The 21236-nt window shown below is 38.2% G+C and overlaps 4 protein-coding genes across 7 annotated transcripts; 2 read left to right on the top strand and 2 right to left on the bottom strand.

The window, feature by feature from the left end:
* Positions 1–430: 430 nt before the first annotated feature.
* On the top strand, positions 431–8040 carry LOC117632442. Of its 4 annotated transcripts, none has more exons than XM_034365912.1 (11): positions 431–873; positions 1117–1314; positions 1414–1652; positions 1737–1822; positions 1920–2083; positions 2451–2551; positions 2702–3121; positions 3226–6752; positions 6922–7030; positions 7466–7546; positions 7796–8040. In XM_034365912.1, exons 1-11 carry the CDS (start codon positions 711–713, stop codon positions 7874–7876), a joined length of 5169 nt encoding a protein of 1722 aa, XP_034221803.1. In that variant the 5' UTR covers positions 431–710; the 3' UTR covers positions 7877–8040. The 4 variants fall into 4 exon arrangements, with proteins under 4 accessions (XP_034221803.1, XP_034221802.1, XP_034221804.1 ...); XM_034365911.1 differs by having other exon boundaries at positions 2448–2551; XM_034365914.1 differs by having other exon boundaries at positions 763–879; positions 2448–2551.
* A 219-nt stretch (positions 8041–8259) lies between these two features.
* Positions 8260–9390, bottom strand: LOC117630173 (NAC domain-containing protein 71-like). Its single transcript, XM_034362919.1, has one exon. The coding sequence runs from the start codon at positions 9388–9390 to the stop codon at positions 8260–8262; it is 1131 nt and encodes a 376-aa protein (XP_034218810.1).
* Positions 9391–13031: 3641 nt separating this feature from the next.
* LOC117630172 lies at positions 13032–14053 on the top strand. Its single transcript, XM_034362918.1, has 2 exons — positions 13032–13738; positions 13852–14053. The coding sequence occupies exons 1-2, from the start codon at positions 13032–13034 to the stop codon at positions 14051–14053; spliced, it is 909 nt and encodes a 302-aa protein (XP_034218809.1).
* Positions 14054–16076: 2023 nt separating this feature from the next.
* On the bottom strand, positions 16077–18591 carry LOC117630171 (protein NRT1/ PTR FAMILY 2.6-like). The gene is made up of 4 exons (XM_034362917.1): positions 18420–18591; positions 18083–18300; positions 17173–17714; positions 16077–16914 (listed from the first exon to the last, which is right to left on the bottom strand). Exons 1-4 carry the CDS (start codon positions 18514–18516, stop codon positions 16077–16079), a joined length of 1695 nt encoding a protein of 564 aa, XP_034218808.1. The 5' UTR covers positions 18517–18591.
* Between the last annotated feature and the right edge of the window lie 2645 nt (positions 18592–21236).

Genomic DNA, 21236 nt, shown 5'->3' with positions numbered 1-21236 from the left:
CTTTATGAATTTTATTCCGGAAGATACTCAAGAGTTAACTTCCATTTTTCAAGTATTTCAGCATCGTCTTTGCAATGATATGTAGGCGGTAATTACCGCGCTTAACTTTAGGGGACATGTTGGAATCAAAGAATTTGAATAAAAGCGATAGTAATGAGGTTTTTCACACATATAATTATCAATGTGCTATAGAGGTTCAAATTTGAGACCACAGATCTGAGATTGCGTTGTTTTACACTATTTGCTTGAGCAATTCAAGTTGAGCTCATGCTGCTCAAATCCCCATCTCGAAGATCAGGCCACTAAGGTTGATAATGAATCGACTCATTTATAATTCATGTTTAACAAATTCTATCATATTCGTGCTCGTGTCAGGTAACGATCAAACCAAATCCGCTAACTTCATTACATTAATCATCAAAGTCAAAACTATCCTCCATCCCTTTCAGACCAAAAAAAAAAAAAAAAGAAAAAAACTATCCTCCATCCCTTTAGCTTTAACCCTTCGACCACAAGGGAATGATTCGTAATTTGACTCAGCAGTCACGTGGTCGCTGTCCATTTGTCTCCATCCCCATCCATCCTTTGCCGCTCGTCGATCCATTCAAAAATTTTAAGATCCACAGACAAACAAACAAACAATTTGCAGACTTCTGCACTACGCCCATTTCCCATTCGATCTTTCTAGAAACTTTGAGAGAGAGACGGAGATGGAATCCGACGTTCCTCTCATTGAAATCACTGAAGAAGACGATTCGCTGCTTCAATTGATCCAGGACGATAACGTTTCGAGCAGTAATAGAAGCAAAAGCACCAGCGACGACGCCATTTTCTTTTGCTCGCCTCTCCAACCCTGCAGATCCAAGCCAGTGGGTTAGGGTTTTCTCTTACTCTCTCACTGAGTCTATGCTTCACATTTTGCTCTCTGTTTTGGCCCTCTAGGGTTTCGTTTTTCTCTTGATTTGAATAATGTTGACTCAGATTGACCTCTAATTGTGCTCTGTAGTGTACAATTCGTCTTCTTACTGATTTATATTTACATTTTTATATGTATATGAACATAATTGGACCTACATTGCATGGCATACAATGAAAACTCTGTGAATTATATTGCAGTGGTGAATGAGAAAACCCAAAAACCAAGCTCTCCGTCATGTAGAGATAGTATAGATAAAGAGAATAATGGTAGTAATGCAAACAAAATAGAAGAACAAAAACTCAGCCTCCAGCCGCAGCAAATGAAGAGGAAGAAGGGGGGAGGATACAATTTGCGTAAAAGCCTAGCTTGGGATCGAGCCTTCTTTACTGACGAAGGTTCTATTTTGTTTCTGGATTGTTCTAATTTTTTTCATATAGAAAAGAAAATTAAAGCTGGGTTTATTGTTTTCTTTCCCATTTTGGTACTTTTGTCAGGTGTATTGAATTCCGAAGAGTTATCCCTGATTAGTGGAAGTACAAATTCTAATGGGTTGCTGTCAGTTATCCACGAAGACACAAATAGCATTGCTGATTCAGAAGATCTAGAGGTGATTGAAGAAAAATTATTCAAGGTATTGCCGGAAAGTCCTTCAAGTAAAGATAGGACTGTTGGTGGCAGTTTTTTACCAAAGCGTGACTCATCAGCTAAAGATAATGCTGCGCCAGGTTCTGCGGTTAGTTGTCAAATCTCTTATAGGATGGCAAAGTTTTCTTTAAGTTGAAGATTGTTCAATTGGAGTCATGTTTCTGATTTTTAGGCCAAGCGGAAGGTGCTTTCAGCCCGTGATATCAATAGAAGTGGCTCAAAACGCAGTGGTTGCCCTCGACCTTTGGCCTCCTCTTCATATCCTTTTGATTAATTTTTCTATATGTCGGAGTTTTGGTGAGTCTTTTTTTATGTTAATGAGTTTTTGGGAGAGTTTGCCTTGACTTATGTGAACTCTGAAAAGGCCTGCGAATGTGAATACAATGAAATCACCGATTAAAGAACCAAGAATTTCTACATTACCGGTTCGAAAACCTGATCCCTGTCTGCTGTCTAGGACTTCCAAGAATGTGATGGTTGGTGCAAATGATTTAAAGAGGAATCAGGTTGCTCACCCTGGTAAATATTTAGATATTGACTGCATTTATTAGTGAGATTTATTTTTTAAAATTAATTTTAGAATTAAAAAAGATAATGGGTAGTTGTGTTCCATAAATTTAGGATCCATTATCTGATTTTTCTTTTAATTTTAATTTTTTTAATATGAAAAAGTGTGAATTTACCATATTATCCTCATTTAATTAATAATTTCAAATTTTAATGTTTGCATTAACCAAGGGCATTTTCTGGTATTTTGAATGTTTTACCATTCTTTGCCTTTTGCTTTATATATATAGATATAGATGAAGAAATAAGATTTTCACATTTGAATCAAATGGAAATTATTTGTTTATATTCTGTTAACTACTTCTCTCTCATGCAGCAGGGAAATTGAACAACAACAAAACTGGGCCAAATAATGCAAAAGTTGCTCCTGGAAAATCTTTAACTTCTAAAAGTTCTGTTCGGCAAGCCAGAAGAAATGTGGTGAGACCTTGAAGCTTAAGTAATAGTCTTTGTAAATTAACTACTAATAATACGTGTGACTATAGACATTTCCTTTGTACTGCGTCAACAATCTGGTATTAATAAAGATGTATGTGCTTCCTGTGTTGTGAATTTCCATTATTTTTGCAGGCCAGCTTCGTGAAGGGTTCACCAACCAAAATACCATGTCCACCTTCTATTGAAGCAAATAATGGCTTCGAGGTGATCTCAAAACAGACACTTCCTTCTACTGGTCATGCATCATATGGCCATGATGACAGATCCAAAAAAACTGCAGTTCCGCAGATGATCTCAAAACAAGCACTTCCTTCTACTGGTCATGCATCATATGGCCGTAATGACAGATCCCGGAAAACTGCAGCTCCAGAGGCGATCTCAAAACAAGCACTTCCTTCTACCGGTCATGCAACATATGGCTGTGATGACAGATCCAGAAAACCTGCAGTTCCTCTTCCTCATACTGGTGTGAACTTGTCACGTACTCAGCTCCCAACATCAAAGCCATCAGGTTTACGGATGCCATCACCATCACTGAGTTTCTTTCATCAGGTATTTTTCAAACAACTGTTCTGCTGCTGCATAAAAGAGATGATATTTTCTCAACTCAATATGTCTGATTTTCCTTTGCTATATTTTTGATAAATTGTTTGCAGCCAAAAGCTTCTTCTTTGCCTAGTCCTTTGAAGACAAGCTCTCAGCCATGCATTATTCCTAATTTGAGGCAAGTTGGTTCTGTAGATCCAATTCATGAATTGAGGCCGCCCTCTTCCCTTGGGAAAAAGCAAAATGTGATCAATGATCGGACAGTAATTGGAAATGTTAATGTCCAATGCTCAAGTTCAGGTTGCTCAGTTTCATCTACAATTAACTCTGCCACAAAGGACAAGGTGGAACCATTCTCGCAAGTAACAAATATGCAGAAGGTGGAACTGAAGGTACAATCTAGCTCAAGTAGTTATGATATGACAGAGAATCAGCCAAAGTTCAATAGCATTCCTGTTCATGAAGACCAACAATCTATGGGAGAGGTAGAATTTCAGAGGAACGATGATAAGTTTCTTTTACAGGGGGGATCCTGTGAACAATTGGTTAAAGATGACAATAGCGTGAAGGCTGCTTTTGATATGGAGAAACCCCATGTTACACCCCGTCTTAGTTCTGCAGTGAAATTTCCCTGTTTTTCTGGCGAAAATGACATAACTGTCCATCAACTTCTTGAAGACAAATCCCATGACTTGCCACAAAAGAATTGTGGTGTCCTTTTAAGGTCCAAATATGAAGAGGCAAGTTCTTCTGGTAGTGTCTTAATATCATACGATGATCAGTCAAGCAGCGATCATAATGTCAATGAACTGCATGGGGCAGAAGCTGATCTGTTTAAACCTATGACCAGTGAAGGCAGCCAAATTTCTGATGAGGATCAAATGATCTGGGAAAACACGGGTAGTTTCACCAAGGAATGTCAAGTTTCTGAAGATATCCAGAGCTATAGTTCTGTGAAGGTTGCAGGTGTCAGTCCAAAGGTCCAAAATTCTAGTGCATCTGAATTGAAAAGGTCTGATCCTTTGTCTGACTCTAGATTTAAAAACCAAGCAAAAGATGATGGTAGTAGATTTAACTCAAAGACTAGGAACCCACATGTGGAAGATGCACAAATGCTGGCTTTAGGTGGAAGGATGATAGATGAAATGAATGATGTTGACCTCAGCACATCAGCTCCAGAAAATTGTCAACTGGTGATAACTGATTGTGGAAATGAAAAACCTGAACAGCTAGACCTTCCAAATTCCTGCTATGTTGGAGAACAGGTTTTCCAGGAAAATAAATTGCACTTAAATGATTGTGTGTTGGATGGATTCAGTATTTTCCCTGAAGAATCCCAGCAGAAAAATGTTCTTCAATGTGTTGATTCAAAAGAACCAGAAGGAACTGGTGCCTGCAGAAGTGAATCAGAATTTTCCAGAACCCTTTCTCTAATTGGAAATATTAATGTCCAATGCTCAAGTTCATGTTGCTCAGTTTCATCTACAATTAACTCTGCCACAAAGGACAAGGTGGAACCATTCTCACAAGTCACAGATATGCAGAAGGTGGAACTGAAGGTACAACCTAGCTCAAATAGTTATGATATGACAGAGAATCAGCAAAAGTTCAATAGCATTCCTGTTCATGAAGAACAACAATCTATGGGAGAGGTAGAATTTCAGAGGAATGTTGATAAATCTCTTTTACAAGGGGGATCCTGTGAACAATTGGATAAAGATGACAATAGAGTGAAGGATGCTTTTGTACTTACTCCAAAAAGTAAAGATATGGATAAACCCCATGTTACACCCCATCTTAGTTCTGCAGTGAAATTTCCCTGTTTTTCTGGCGAAAATAAAATAACTATCCATCAACTTCTTGAAGACAAACCCCATGACTTGCCACAAAAGAATTGTGGTGTCCTTTTAAAGTCCAAATCTGAAGAGGCAAGTTCTTCTGGTGGTATCTTGATAGCATACGATGATCAGTCAAGCAGGGATCATAATGTCAATGAACTGCATGGGGCAGAAGCTGAGCTGTTTAAACCTATGACCTGTGAAGGCAACCAAATTTCTGATGAGGATCATATGATATGGGAAAACACGTGTAGTTTCACCAAGGAATGTCAAGTTTCTGAAGAGATCCAGAGCTACAGTTCTGTGAAGGTTGCAGATGTCAGTCCAAAGGTCCAAAATTCTAGTGCATCTGAATTGAAAAGGTCTGATGCTCTGTCTGACCCACATGTGGAAGATGCACAAATGCTGGCTTTAGGGGGAAGGTTTATGGATGAAATGAATGATGCTGACCTGAGCACTTCATTTCCAGAAAATTGTGGAAGGTTAATAGATGAAATGATTGATGTTGACCTGAGCACTTCAGCTCCAGAAAATTGTCAACTGGCGAGAACAGATTGTGGAGATGAAAAACCTGAACGGCCAGACCTTCCAAATTCCTGCTATGTTGGAGAACAGGTTTCCCAGGAAAATAAATTGCACTTAAATGATTGTGAGTTGGATGGATTCAGTATTTTCCCAGAAGAATCCCAACAGAAATTTTTTCTTCAATTTGTTGATTCAAAAGGACCAGAAGGAACTGGTACCTGCAGAAATGAATCAGAAGTTTCCAGAACCGTTTCTCTAATACCACATGGTATGCTAGATTTCAGTTCTAATGTTGCAGAAATAGTGGAGTCCCAGAATGTGGATAATACTGCATCAGTATCTGAAAACAATGAAACAGTGGTTGAGAGTTACAACCTGGACTCACAGTCAATGAGTGACTTTCAGCTTCATTGTCAAGACTGTTCTTTGAAATTGGATAGTGTGGGTGATTTCACGTCCAAGCTAAATGTGAAAGTGCAAGTTGAGGGTAGATCTGCGGTAAAAGACATAATTGAGCCCAAGGATTTTGGAACCAAAGATTGCAACTTACCTGTTGAAAGTTGCTATGGTGTCCCTCAGTTACAGACTGAAGATGACAAAAGCTATTGCCAGCAAGATACTTCAGTAGAGCAGAGTGATAAGATCAATCTCAGTTCAGATATTGGTGTCATACGAGAGTACCAGGACATTAATCCAGGATCTTGTTTGAATGGAACCTTGCTTGCAAACAGCGCTTCCTGCAAGGTATTTGAGGAAACTGTTCATGAGGTTGGTTTAGATGACTCTGATGCTTGTGGAATTGAATCAAAGAATTCAAAAGTAGCAGCAGCAATGCATGATGGCAGACCTGATTTGGAGGAAAAGGCTGACTACTTACAAATGGAAGTTGCAGTGACCAGCTCTTTCAAGATTGAACCATCATCAGAAAATCTTAAAAGTTGTACGAAGTCCAGTCATGACAATAAGCTAAGCAATCAAGCTGGTCCTGTGGAGTCTGATGTATCTGCAAAAACAACCAATGAAGAAAACTCTGTGTCAACTTTGGCATATAGTTCCTGCGAAGGGGAGTTATGCTCATCTGTCATCTCTGATCCGAGATCATCAAGTGGAAGAATTCTGCAGGAAATTGAAGTTAATGTATTGAGCAGAAAAACTTTGGCAGAGGAATCTGAAATTAATATCTTAGAAGAGAATCATACTCTTAGCAGTGAACTGCAGCATGAGTTAGAAGATACCTTGCACCCCACAGAAGATAATGAGGCAACAAAAGAGATGTATGTACCAAAAAGCCTAGATCAATTTTATCTACTTGTATGTGTGCGCAATGGCATGTGTGACAAAATGCCTTTTGTCTTTTGAGCCATTTGGTTCACATAATTTATGGACTGTTTAGATGGTACAAAAGTTCTGTGAGAGATTTAATTTTCCTGTCTCTGATTGCAGTAAGAAGTCTGGAAGTGATAGGAAACAAGATGCCCCTGTAATAAAGCTTCCATCGGATGCTGTTCCATTCTCGGATGAATGGTTAGCTGCACTTGAAGCAGCCGGAGAGGTAATAGTTGTCCTGCAAAGCTTTTTAGTGCATGCACACTATAACTTATAACACACAAACTGCATTTTTGCAATTCATGCCAGCATTTTGTAACTTTTTGTTTTTATTTACCAAATGTCTCATGGCACTACAATGGCTACATATTCTCTCTTCATTTCTTTTGGATCCTCATATGCAATTAATTGTTACTCTCCACTCCTTTAAAATCAATGAATTGTGATATGGCACTGCAATTCTTAAATATGCTTTCTTCATTTGTTTTGCACCCTTATGTATGTAATGCTACTGCCCACTTCTTTAAAATCAATGAAATGCGGTTCTGGGTTTAAACAAAGACACATTTTATAGGAAGACAATTAGCCTTAATTTATTTGATATTGTAATCTTATACCAAGTTTTTCTTTTCAAAAAATCTTATACCAAGTTTTGGTGCAGGAAATTTTGACAAAGAAAAGTGGTGCTGTACAAAATTCACCCCCGAACAAATCTGAACCTCAAATAGGTCCATGGTCACCGGTATGGTTTTGCTTACTGGACAATCATCTATTCGTTGTTTGCATTTCCATACATAGAATTGGACCCCCCACAGAGAGATAGAGAAACAACACCATATCTGAATTTTTTTCTACACAAAATGAATTCTGCCACCTTTTCCTTAGTGGTAGATGGGCTTTCTTTTTATATGTTTTTGGCTTATTATGTAATTTTATTATTTGCATTATCTATTTTGCTATGAGCTCATGTGTTTCCATTGTTGAATTTCAGGTGAAACGAAAAACTAATCAAGTAATCGGACCATTTGATTGTACAAAACATACCAACAACGTCCCTCCTAGTTCTCAATGACCTAATTAAGAGGAGTCTGCCTAATCACTAACTGTGTGACACCATTCTTCTTTCCTCCTCCTTTTCTTCTACTTTTACAGACAATTGTCACATTATCTTGCTATGAAACATACAAAAAAAATCAAGCAATTCTTATTATTATTATTTTCGCTTCTTTTTTACCACTTTGGTTTAACATAGTGCAAAGTTTGTACTGTCATTGGCACAACGGTTCACCTATTATTACTTGCTTAACTAATAGATAGTAATTAGTTTTGTATTGGTATTAAGGAATTTGCATGCAGAAATTCAATGAGATAAAGAAACAATGTCATGTACTAAGAATGGAAATTACAACGAGCGGTCAAAATTTTGTTACAGCCAGTTACACTTGTACAATATATCTAATTGTCAGCTATGATCTCCTCCTCTATTGATGAGTATATATAGGAATTGTAAGTCTGATCCATAAAGGATTTGGACCAACAACTGTTTTGGTCTAATGGTTGGCTGACCACATTATAAACATCATCGAGCGCATAAGTTGACAAAGGCTCTGCATCTTCTGCCAATAATTCATCGACGGTGAAGATTAAATTCGGATCTTGATGATCATCGGCATTCATATTATGTTGCCACGTTGATCTTGCTAGTTCGCTATTATACTCAAAATTACTCAGATTGCTGGCGGCTGCTTCCAGTGCTCCATCAAATTGATTAATACAGAGGCAAGAAGTTGGCAAAGGCTTTTCTTGGCTTTCAACAATCTGAGGTAGTTGCTGCGAGTGTAACAATGGCGGTTCGCGGTCTAGTTCTACGAAGAGTTCATCAATGTTGAAACTTTTATGATTGGTGTCGATCAAATAATCTTGATCACAAGTGGTAATGTCGTTGATCATCAACTGATTGCTCTCATCATTCATAATTTGCGGCCCCACTGAATTTTCAGTCTTCATCTCCTTCGTAGATTGATCTCTTTTCATCTTCTTGTTTGATTGATCTTGAGATGAGCACTTCCTCTTTTTCCCGGACTTGTTCATATTGCACTTCCTTCTCAGCCGACAAATCACAACGTCAAAATCATAGCAATTACGACTTGTGCGATTCTTGCAGCCCTTTTCGAAAAGGCTATATTCATCCAAAAGCCAGCCGGCGTGGTCCCCCGAAGTATTTCTGTTCTCGTACCGGAATTTCCGTTTTCTACCTATAATCTCATCCACCTCATCTTTAACATCTTGGCAGGTTTCGGTTTCACTCCAAGTACCGCAGCTGCCAGTCTTCCGTTGGATGCGCAAACCGTTTCTCTGGAGCTCGGAAACGAAGTACAAGTCTTGATCGTCAAGTTGATCCCCTCCGTAATCTCTCCAAATTTCTGAGGGTTCTCGTTTGTTGCCGAAGAGGTTGCACTTGTAGATAACCTTGTTGTATGGCGGCATCGAAGTCAGGGGGTTGTTCGCCACCACCACCTTGTAGAGAAAGAAGCCGATAATTTCTTGGTCCGTGGGGTCAAACCGGAAGCCGAGCAGCTGCGTCATGCCGGAATTAGCCACGAGAGAGAGGTAGAGAAAAGACCTTGGTTCTTGTTCAAGTGTTTGTTTGCTTAATTTTGATCAACTGTGTTGATAGCAGCGACTATATTTATAATCCAGCAGTTACTTGGAGACAAAGAATAGCCGTTGGAGACTAGTTTTCCTTATTTCGTTTGGAAACTAATAGGCCCAGCCCCAGTCGAGAAATAGGACAAACGGGGAGAGAGAGAGAGAGAGAGAGTGTGTGTGTGTGTGTGTGTGTGCCTGAACGAGACGAGAGCGACTCTCTCTCAAAAGCAGCCATATTTTCTTCTCATTCTGTGACGAAAGGAGAAATACGACAAGTAAGACTTTGAGAAGCAGCGCGACCTCAACCCTTTCGGCGACGATGCCTTCGCTCATCTCTACGCTGGCGTCGAGGACAAAATCTAAGCTGCTCTTCAGGTTTATACGAATCGCGTCTGCTCCTCATTCCATTGTTTCTGTTTGGTTGCCGAGAAAATGTAGCAACGGAGAGAAAGGGGAAACGGAAAGATTTGAGTGCCTGGTGTTTAATTGTGTGCTGAAATATGCAGAAAGCCGAGATGGGTGAGTAATCGGGCTGTGGCGGTTGAATGTGGAGATTCAACGGACCAAAGCTTAATTGGTGGAGGAAGTTCCGAAGCTGCCGAAACTGGGTCAAGAAAAGGTTTATCAAATCATCTATTTTTGTAATTTTAAAATTTATGTAATTTTAATTTTAATTAAGCTGGAATTTTGGGAATTACGTCTGATTAGATATGAGAAATCTAATAGGCTTTTTCTCCAATTGTTTATTTGTTTTGGAAAAGTGGTGTGGATTGAGCCTCTCTAACTCTCTGTCTATCCACGATGCACAAGTGTCGTTCTTGTAGTACTAGATTAGAAATAGGATTACTCTAGAAGAATCTAGAAGGAACTAGACTAGGAAGTCCAATTGGTATTTCCTCTTTCTTAATTGGCACCTGTAGCAGATTGTATTTACGATTAGTTGGAGAAATTTTATACACCTGACAGAATGTTGAGAGAATTGGAAGATATGTTACTGATGTAGATAAAATTTTGGCATATATATGTATATTTGACCCATGATAGAATACTATTTTTAAGATCCCACCTAATTAATTGAATGGGGATCGACAATCCATTGATGAATACATCAACAGTTCGTAGCTACGTACCGTCTGATTTTTCGTAAGATTTAAAAAACAAACAGTTGCAGCTCATATAGTTTGTCTGTCAAGGTTGTGTTATTGGCTTGTGTTTGTGTGTGTGTTCTGCGTTGTGCTTAATAAAAATTGGTGGGAGCATTCCTATCAGTCGCTTATTAAAGCTATATATATATATAGTTGTTTAATCATGGAAAAGGGTATCCAGAGAAAAAGGGAATCAAGCTTTTGAGAAAGATGTTTAAGCAAATGCAGGTGCCTGCAAGCATGCATGTTTGCAAATGTAAATGTATTTATGTATGTAAAGTATGTTGGAGAACCCTGCAGCCATGCTTGCACACGTGTAGTTGGTGCCTGGGGATCAAATTCTAGTAGGAGAGTGCTGCTAACAGCAAATCAGGTCAGTGCGGCGTCTATTTATCATTTCTGTTATCGTATCTTGAGCAGGAGTATAAATTTATAGAGAACAACATGCACTTCAACTTTGATGCCTTAAGATTGAACATTTTAGCATTAGAAAATTTAATGGTGCATAGTTCTTTGGGTAATATATTCATTTTCCATTTCTTGTGATAATTATAGCTAGAGTTGAGTTAGGCAACGAATCTGGCCTTCTTCATATATTCTTCTACTTGTGCTATAGACCATATCTGCTCAGCTTCAAATTCCAAAGCCCAATGACAATGGTAATTAGAAAAACTCATCATTACTACCTGGGTGGGATTCAAATATATTTATTCCATATAGATATGCTTATCTGTTATTGCTGATCTGAGATCATCAAGTGGAAGAATTCTGCAGGATATTGAAGTTAATGTATTGATGAGCAGAAAAACTTTGGCAGAGGAATCTGAAATTAATATCTTAGAAGAGAGTCATACTCTTAACCGTGAACTGCAGCATGAGTTGGAAGATACCTTGCACCCCACAGAAGATAATGAGGCAACAAAAGAGCTGTACGTACCAAAAAGCCTAGATCAATTTTATCTACTTGTATGCGTGTGCAATTGCATGTGGTGTCCTTGTGTGTTTTAAGCTATTTGGTTCACATGATTTATGGATTGTTTTAGATGGTACAAAAGTTCTGTAAGTGATTCAATTTTCCTGTCTCTGATTGCAGTAAGAAGTCTGGAAGTTATAGGAAACAAGATGCCCAAGAAATAAGGGAGACTTTGGAAAACCCCGAAGGAGAGAGAAATTTTTTTAAAAAAATCAAAATGGACAAAATTGCCCTTATTTATTTATGGATTTATTAAGGAATCCTTTACATTTACATGTCTTTTATTTGAAAGTCGAGAGGTTTTTCTGTCTTTTTTGAAAAAGCTTTGGCTTTTTCCAAAAGTGAAAATTTTTTTATAGCTAAAACCTAAATTTACTTAGAAAATAAAGCTTCCATCAGATGTCGTTACATTCTCGTATGAATGGTTAGCTGCGCTTGAAGCAGCCGGAGAGGAATAGTTGTCCTGCAAAGCTTTTTAGTGCATGCACACTATAACTTATAACACACGAACTGCTTTTGGATCCCCTGCCAAATTGCTTTCATAACACACTAATTGCTGCAACAATTGCATATAAGGATAAATAAATAAAAAAAAGGCTTGTTTATTGATATGCCCTGTGTGCTTAACTAAAAATCTCATTTAACCCCATGAATTTGAAATTGACTCAATACCCCGTGTGCTTTGTTTCCGCGTCCTCCATTACCCAAAAATAAATGAAGAAAGTTAATGCTTTCATGGCACCACAATTGCTACATATTCTTTCTTCATTTGTTTTGGATCCTTATATGCAAGGAATTGTAGCTCTCCCACTCCTATAAAATCAATGAATTGCTACGCAATTGCTCATGTGTTTCCATTGCCCTTGAGTTTCAGTATACTACTATTCTTTTGGCTTTATTTAAAGAGTTGTTCTATTTAAACCAAAATAGAAAACTATTTTATTAATTTATTTTTTTCCAATTGACATAAGGAAACCTAATTTCATTAGAAGAAAGAAGTCAATTGAAATAAGGAAACCTAAATATAGCGAAACGTGCAAAACCCAGAACAAGCAATCATAATACTCACCTATCAACTGGGCCCCATTGCTTCAGCAGCATCACAAAAACATCAAATCTCTGGAACTTCAAGCGCCAATAAAATTGCTTCAGCAACAAAATTTTGGAACTTGCCTAATTAGAATAAAACAATAAAAACTTAATTGGGGTTTAATTAAAAAAGAGAAATCAAGTTTCCTTGATCGTGAGGGAGAATTTTACTGGTTAAAAAATTAGAGTTCCTTTTTGGTACTGATTTAGAGTTGTTATATAACAAGGTGCCTTGCTTGTCAATGAACCCCAGGACCGATATTCACCCCTTTTTAAAACCCTAGCCAACCCTTTTCAAAATCCAAAGCCTCTCTCTCTCTCTCTCTCTCTCTCTCTCTCTCTCTCCAAGAAGTACTGCCACTTAAATCACCATGAAATCTTCTGACAGAGCCCTTGAAGACCTTAAGCTTTTCCACACAATCGATCGCAACATATATTATCGACTCTTGATGGGGTTAGGTTTTGACCCTATCCTATCCAAGTATATCGTAGCCCTTTGGCACACGCTTGAAAGACAAAGTATTGGCCAGAAATTTATGGTGAATACCTTACTTTTGCACAATCCATTCTTCAATGACTTGGCAAAGGAATCTTTTGAGTTATTGAAACGTTTGTATTCAGATTGCGTTCATCCTCCGTTCGAGGACATCGATAGCCAGTTTCCGAAACTGCGTCTTCTTGTTCCCGTAAAAGTTTCACTAAGTTCTGTGTTTAACAACAAGGAAAACACCAAGAAAATCATGGAGGAATTTGTGAACGAAGTGTGTGAGAGAGCTTTTAGTGATATAGTTCCAATATATCCATATTTGGCTTTCATTCCACAACCTATTGTTTCCCAGCAACCCTTGTTGCATTTGATGAATGGTCTAATAGTGCAACAAGGGTTTCAAAATTCACTTAATTTGTGCGTTGATCCTAATGTTGTTGAGGCTCAACCTTCGTTGCCAGCCCAAGAAGCATGTGATGAAAGACCTGATCGGCCCCAGCCTAATGCTGACAAGAATGAAAGAACTTTGTTCTTGACCTTCTCAAGGGGCCATCCTGTTTCAGAAGAAGAACTCGGAGGCTTCTTTACAAGGTGCTTCTCTACTCTCTTTTTTCGTATTAGTTAAAGTATTTCTATGTTTGTAACTGATCGCATTGGAGAGACGGTACAAGATTTGAATTAAATGTCATGTATATTATATGTAGGAAATTTGGAGAGTGTATAGAAGCAATATGTATGGGAGCAGAGGAGGGAAATTCGCAGCCACTGTTTGCTCGTGCTGTTGTTAAATCTTCATCAGACATCACAAAAATTCTTGTTGGTGTAGACGACAGCGGCAAAGCCAAATTCTCAATTCATGGGAAAGATGTTATCGTGAGACGCTTCTTTCCAAGACAAAACAAGTAGGCAGGCAGGCAGGCAGGCAGGGAGCCAACCACAAGATTGCATGGGCTATAGGCTATAGTTCGGAAAAATAAAAGTAAAAATAGTTACTATGTAACAATTGATCACACATCCATGGTCAAAATTAGTTAGTTGTACAGACCACATCAAGTTTTTGGTCAGAACACCCAACCCATTATAGGCAACAAAGGCAGGGACCAGGGTTGGTTGTATATGTCCTTTTATTTTTTTTTAGTAAATATCATCGTATTATATATGTTATGGCACGTTTGTTTTTACATACTAATTGCATGATAATTAGCTTTTTTTTTTCTTTCTTCAGATAATCCTTTGACTCTGTGCATATAATCTAAAAGATGGAGCTAATAATAAGAATTTTACTCCAATAATCCTTCTATTAGAGCACTTCCACCAGTGCTTATTTTGCTGGGGCAAAAGGGAGCCTAGGCATCTAATAAGCCCCCAACAATGAAAGATAGCCTAGGCAAAGATGGGCCCCATTTATCCAGGTCAGCTCAAAGACAAGAATTACTTGAGTTGCTGCCTGGATTTGCTGATCTCATATTGACAACAGCGACCAATTTAAATACACAAAAAAGAAGGAAAAATACCAAAATATTTAGAATATTTTTTCTATAAATACTTAGCCATGTTCTTCACTTCCCACACCAAAACTCCATACAAATTCCTCTCCTCATATCTAATGTGAATAATGCTTGCTTTTACTTGTCATGGCAGTGAGTGGAAAAGCAAAATAAAAAAGGGTAGGGCAGTCACTATTCACTAGATAGTGTCAGCCCTTTCTTGCCATTGTCCTTTGCTATGGCACCATGACACCATGAGTGGAAGTGCTCTTATATATATATATATATATATATATATATTATTTTCTATTATTTTTCAGTTGGAGGGGATGAAGATCAAACTCTGTTTTTCGTGCAATTTTCTTTTCTACATTGCGGCAGAGTCTGAAATTTAAGACAACGAAAAAGAAAAATAATATTCTCCACACATCGATTTCAATGTTAATAAAATAATTTAATCATGTAACCCAAAATTAATTGACAATAAATGGAAAAAAATCAAGATCATTTAAACTATTAAGGTAAGCAGTGGCGGACCTGTGCAGGCGCAAGGAGGTGCACCTGCACCTCCGGTCGCTGGAAAAGTCCATTAAAGCAGCTGGAGTTGCACCTCTGCTTCAGACCAGAGACGCACGCAACATGCTCGACAAAATGCCCAAACCAAACTGGGCGCTGCGCTTGTTTTTTTATAACACAGCTTGGCCAAAACGACGTCGTTTCGGACCAGGCTTTAAAAAAGTTTTTTTATTTTTATTTATTTTAACCTGGCCAAAACGACGTCGTTTTGGACCAGGGTTTTTTGAAAAAAAAGGGAGAAAAAAATAGGGAAGCTGCTGGGCCATTTCTCTTGGGCTTTTCAATTTCTATAATTTCTTATGTAATTGGATTTTAAGTGGGAGTTATTTTTATTCAATTGGGTTTTGGGAATTCCTTAATTAAGTGGGATTGGAATTCTCTTTATAAAGGACCAGTTTAACATTACTCAATTTCGTCAAAGTTGTGTGCATCACAAGAATCCTACGTTTTTTTTCCTTCTTGAGTACCCCAATCCAAAGTAAGTCGAATGCATTTTGTTTTTTATTCTTGAGCAAACGCCAATTTTGTTTTTGTTTTTTTTTCTTTTTTTAATAAATTTATTTTTTCTTGTTTAGCTCTCTCTGTATTAGTAAGATTAGTATGATATGAAACCTCGTTGGCAACAATTGTAGGTTAATTGTAATGTTAATTTTTTTAATTTATTATGAATAACATTAGTATTGTTTAAATTATAGGGATGTTTAGTTGTCAAATTTTTTTTTTTTGAGCTCTTAGCTTTTGAAAATTGCACCTTTACTGAAGGTAAGGCTTTCATTTTCTGATGTGAGATAATCCTTTCAACAGTTAATACATACGGATCTCTTTCATCAACAATAGTAGAAATACATAATATTGGATTGACAACATCACTTTTCATTATCAGCAGAGCCAGAATAATTAACATCTGCACCCTTAACATTTTGATACTTGTACAACTTAGCACACACTAGATAATAACCAAAATTGAGCACCCCAACAACAACTAACATCCAATACACATTGTCTAGCTTCCCATTATTTATATCATTTGGTAACCACCCTGTAACCCTCTGAACCAAATTAATTACACCTGTGCTTAAATAAAATGCAATCCCAATGACCAACGAGATCATCGCCGTCGATGTGCTTCGGAGAGACACTGGAAATTCTTGATAGTACAATGCAACTTGTCCTGGAAAATGAAATGCCTCTCCAATACCTGCCAAAACCAACTGCGGGAAAAGCCACAAGGCCAGCATTGGTACAACAGGTTGGAGGTGGTTCGCTTTGGCTAATTTGAGCCTTTTTGACTCTACTAGTGCTGAAAGAGCCATGCTAAGAACATTTAACACGTGGCCTAATCCTATACGTTGGAGGGGCGTTGGAGATCGACCAGTCAGCTTCTGCCACACAGGACATAAGAACCTATCAATAAGGGTGAGAGAGATGGCTGTGGAAAGTAGGACAATGACTATAACGGAGCCAGATGGCATTTTGAAATGAGGCCCAATGTGACGGTCCATGCTTAGAGCTTGCAGGACTATCATGCTGGACTGGACTCCTAATGGTATACATAAGAATATGCTTGTTGACCATAATGGCAAAATTCGTATAATTGTTTTGAAATCTTCGACCTGTTGCATTGTGCTTAGTCTCCATGGTTTTGCAATGGAACCATCTGATCTGATGTCTCCTTCAATTTTCTGTGCTGCACGGTTTAGGAATCTGTATGCAAAGAGGGGACATCACGTTTGTATTTCTATAGTCTGAAATTGAATCATATTTCTACATGATCTCTATATTATACGACATTGACTAGTTTTAAAAAAAAAAAAAAAAAGGAAATTGTTGTCTCGCGCCAAACTATGAATCTAAGATAGCCAAGATTCACTCTCTGACAACATAAGCATTTATCCGACAACAAAAGTTTGGTAAGATAGCATAACTTTTCGATATAAGTAATTAACCCTGTAAAGTTTGTACCTGAAACTGGTGCTAAGTGTTCCAGTCACTATGCCTTCTTTCACTCCATCATGTCTATCGTAATAATCCTTGCTTAAGGAGGAGAGTTGGAGTTTCCTTTTTCGAAAAGCGGCAACAGCAACCCTAGCTAAACCAACAAATGGACTTCCTTGTGGCTTATCAATGTTATAAAACCGGGTTCCATATAAGAAAACGGCCAAGCCAATTATGTTGGTAAGGACACATAGGCCAAACCCCCATCTCCATCCAGCGTTGTCCTCAATATAGACAATAACTGTTAGGGCTACAACTGTAGTAGAGTATAGAGTAAAGAAGTACCAGTTGAAGAAACTCGCTTGATTCTTAGGCTTGTCAAACTGGTTTGCTCCCATTGTTGCTAGGGTATAGCGGGTACCGCCCAAGCCAATAGAAGCTAGAGCTATACCAGTATACAATACTGCATCTTGTAATGTTGAAGTGGGTTGGCATAACTCTGATCCCAAGAGACAAGGTTGAGGCCTCAACGAATTCAGTGTCGCGGTTAATGCTAAGACAATTATGCCCTACAAAATATTTGAATCCAAGTTTATGCAGGAAGTTTAACAAGTTAAAAGGTTATGCTGATATCTGATATGTTATATTGTTAGATAATTCATCTGTACGTGATCAATCTAAGATCAGATTGACCAGACGATGTTATATTGTTAAATTCAACCATTAAATGTGAATATATAACTTGTCCCTCAATTTAAGCCCCTAAATTAAGCATTTCCACCCAAGTACTTAGCTAGCAATTGCCAAATAAAAGTGAATATAGCAACTAAAATCAAGTACATATCAAAAGTTTTATTCATTTGTTCACATAAATCAGCAGCAAAAGAACAGGCACAGATGGAACAAGCATGTACTAAGAGATTGACTATTTTATTACCAGCAAGGAAATGCAGGAGGAAATTGAGATAACGGAGAATGAGCCAAAGAGAGAGTCAGCTACGATTGCTCCGATGATTGGGAAAAAACTTGAAGAACCGTTAACCACATTTGCAATCTGAGCAGCATCAATGCTCTTTACATTGAATTCTTCAATCAGAAATACAATCAAATTTGAGAGCCATCCTCCGGCTGTAAGTGTCAGGCCTACCAAAGCCCCTGCGCAATATGGAAGTTCATAATCATAACTCGGATACTATGTTCGACAATCCCTACACTAACACTATTGTGAGTTAGCAAACTAATAAAATGAAAGAGATGGAGAGAAAGAGAGAGACCGGTAATGAATGGGAAAGTGATCCAACCACCGCGCCTGCTACCGGAATGCGATGATGATGCATCGGCTTCATCATTGTGGGAAAGGGACTCATCCATGTTGGAGGGTCAACTATTTAGGCCAGCTCAAAGTTGCTGATGTGCTTACAACTTGTAGTGTGATATTTAACATGAACCCGTTGCACGGGTTAATATATATTTGAGTATCCTTCAATTCTACACAACCCACAAAACACGTTTGCAGTATATTTGCTATTATATTTTTGGTGTCCTGAATTTCTGTTTGTTAAATTAACAGTCCTTCATGACGTTATTATTATATGTATTTCATTAAGAAAGTTTTGGTACTTAACAAAACTTTTTTCATTTAAATTACCAGTACCCAAGTAATAGGTTAACGAAAATGCTAGTTATACTACATTGTGTACCATTTTTCTAATAAAGGCGAACACCATTATATTGGTGTGGTACAAAATATGATATGCCAAGCAAGAGTTAATAAGTATAGGTTTGAATATCTCCCAAATGTACCTCACATTCAATTATCTTATGCCCTTGTCGATTTGTAATTATTTTAGGTTCCCTAGCTATTTATAAAAAACACTACCAGAAAAAGAGGCAAAAGCCACAGTGACAACAATAACAAAACTTTAATTGGGTTGCCATTTCCAGAAAACAAGGGGGAAGAATGAATGATTTTACACGCGATGTCAGGATAAAGACAAGGAGATGGCAGTCCAATTAGGTATACTTTTTTGATGAAGTCTGAAACACGCATATTGCAAATTAATTAAAGAAGGATGCCCTGCCTAACGAAATGATCTCATGTGGGAGTGACCCTTCCCTCCAAAATTTACAGAGAAAAAAGTTCAAACAAGATAAATCATATATTGCAAAGAAATGAGCTACTTAATTTCTTACGAGTTTGCCCACAAAATTTGCATACGTCAACGTCAACGTTTTAACTAAGGCATGACAAGCATTACTTCTTCCAATACAACTTCTTAATTCCATATGCGTTTCTTAGGATATCGTGTATTGCAACTAGGTCTTTTGCATTCCATTTTGTATTTTCAGTATGATATGTGGACTAGTTATCACGTAATGGTGTTTCATATTACTTGAAAATAACTTTTGATAGAGAATGTATAGCTAGCATTCTCCTAGACACACGTACTTATCCTAGACACAAGTAGTATTTTTGATAGAGAACGGTGATTACAAGTAGTACTCACGTACTTATCCTAGACACATTCTAGATAATGTTTACTATCTTTGTAACTCAACTTCTGTCACATGATTTTTTGACACTTCTTATATTGAATCACTACTACATTTTACTATTTGCGCGACGAATCATAAAGCGTCGCGCAAAGATCAATTTTGTCGCACCAAAATAAGCGCGACAAAAAATTCGTCGCGCACAATCCGTCGCGCGAAGATCGTGAAGAAAGCCTTTGTGCGACGAGGACAAACCTCTCGTCGCGCAATTCTGTGCGACGGGTAAACCATCGTTGCACCAACGATATGGAGACGAAACACATGTTGGTCGCGTAAACTTTGCGCGACGAACACAATTCGGCGCACATACCTTTGCGCGACGACAAATATATCGTCGCGCATAACGGGTTCGGGAGACGCAGATGTCCGCCGCAGAACCATTCGCGCGATGAGAAATCTTTCGTCGCTCATATATTTGCGCGACGAAATTATTCGTCTCGCAAAACGTGCTTGCGAGACGTCTGTTTTCGTCGCGCAAGAATTACAAAAAATAAAAAAATTTATTTTTTAATTTTTTTGTTACACGCGGGTTTGCGCGACGAAATGGTGCCGTCGTGCAAACCTAATTGTACAATTTTTTTTTTTTTTTTTTTTGTATTTTGTATTTTAAATAAAATTGATTTTTTTTATTGATTAAACAATGAAATTGCAATAAAAATAAATTAGAATAAAATATTGTTATAAAATAAAATAAATGTATTACAAATAAAATAAATACACTAATGAAATAATGCATCAAAATCAACCGAGTCGTCGCCAATATGCGGGTCAGAGGCCTGGGCGTCAACCGGGGCAGTGGTCTGGGGGGGATGCTCGGGAGGGACGGGCTCGGAGGTCGGCTCATCAAAATGCGGGACGGGAATGCCGGATTGTGCGAGGGACTGCATAATGGCCGACAACTTGTTCTCAAGAGTGACCATATGTGCTGTCAAAGCAGTGACCTGACGTGAAGACTGCGCCGATGAACGAGGTCTAGGTTCCCTCCGCCGGGCATTCCCCATCCCTCGACAATATGTCCCCGCCCTCCTCCCGAGAGTCTGATCCAACGTCTCCGTCAAGATCTGAAATCCAGCATCCTGTGGAGGAGCCACAGACTCGATCGGAGTCTCGGGAGGAAGCTGGGAGGCGGACTCCTGAAGAACCAACTGCCTCCTCTCCACCATCGTCGTCTGTTGAACATAACATAAAATATAAATTAAAACATGCATACAAATTGAATGCGTAACATAAGAATTAAAATTAAATAATACTTACATGAAGGGACTCGGCCAACTCATTCCCGGGTCGAACATAAACGCCACCAAAGACGTCGATCTCTGGGAACTTGGACCCCTCCTAAATTGAACAAGAGAAGAAAAATATTAGTATGAAAAAAATAAATTAATAAAAATGACATTAAAAATGAAATACAAATTTTGTGATTATTACCCGACGCCGTGCATCCATCCTATACGAAAAGGGTCTGGAGCCGGAATGGTGGAGAAGGGTCTTTTTCTTCCTATTACCCTTATTCACTTGGGCTTTATTCTGTTATACAA

Source organism: Prunus dulcis, chromosome 6 (genome assembly GCF_902201215.1).
Source record: "Prunus dulcis chromosome 6, ALMONDv2, whole genome shotgun sequence".
NCBI lineage: Eukaryota > Viridiplantae > Streptophyta > Magnoliopsida > Rosales > Rosaceae > Prunus > Prunus dulcis.
Note: the sequence above shows the minus strand (reverse complement) of the source record. Positions and strands in the feature narration are given on the sequence as shown.

Bases quoted from the DNA above. Each gene is read 5' to 3' on its own strand.
- LOC117632442 (XM_034365911.1), top strand. From the start codon at position 711: ATGGAATCCGACGTTCCTCTCATTGAAATCACTGAAGAAGACGATTCG. The intron at 874-1,116 runs GTTAGGGTTTTC...ATTATATTGCAG, and splicing joins CTGCAGATCCAAGCCAGTGG to TGGTGAATGAGAAAACCCAA. The intron at 2,552-2,701 runs GTGAGACCTTGA...TTATTTTTGCAG, and splicing joins GGCAAGCCAGAAGAAATGTG to GCCAGCTTCGTGAAGGGTTC.
- LOC117630173 (XM_034362919.1), bottom strand. From the start codon at position 9,390: ATGACGCAGCTGCTCGGCTTCCGGTTTGACCCCACGGACCAAGAAATT.
- LOC117630172 (XM_034362918.1), top strand. From the start codon at position 13,032: ATGAAATCTTCTGACAGAGCCCTTGAAGACCTTAAGCTTTTCCACACA. The intron at 13,739-13,851 runs GTGCTTCTCTAC...TATTATATGTAG, and splicing joins CTCGGAGGCTTCTTTACAAG to GAAATTTGGAGAGTGTATAG.
- LOC117630171 (XM_034362917.1), bottom strand. From the start codon at position 18,516: ATGGATGAGTCCCTTTCCCACAATGATGAAGCCGATGCATCATCATCG. The intron at 17,715-18,082 runs GTAATAAAATAG...AATATTTTGTAG, and splicing joins CCTCCTGCATTTCCTTGCTG to GGCATAATTGTCTTAGCATT. The intron at 16,915-17,172 runs GTACAAACTTTA...CTTTGCATACAG, and splicing joins ACACTTAGCACCAGTTTCAG to ATTCCTAAACCGTGCAGCAC.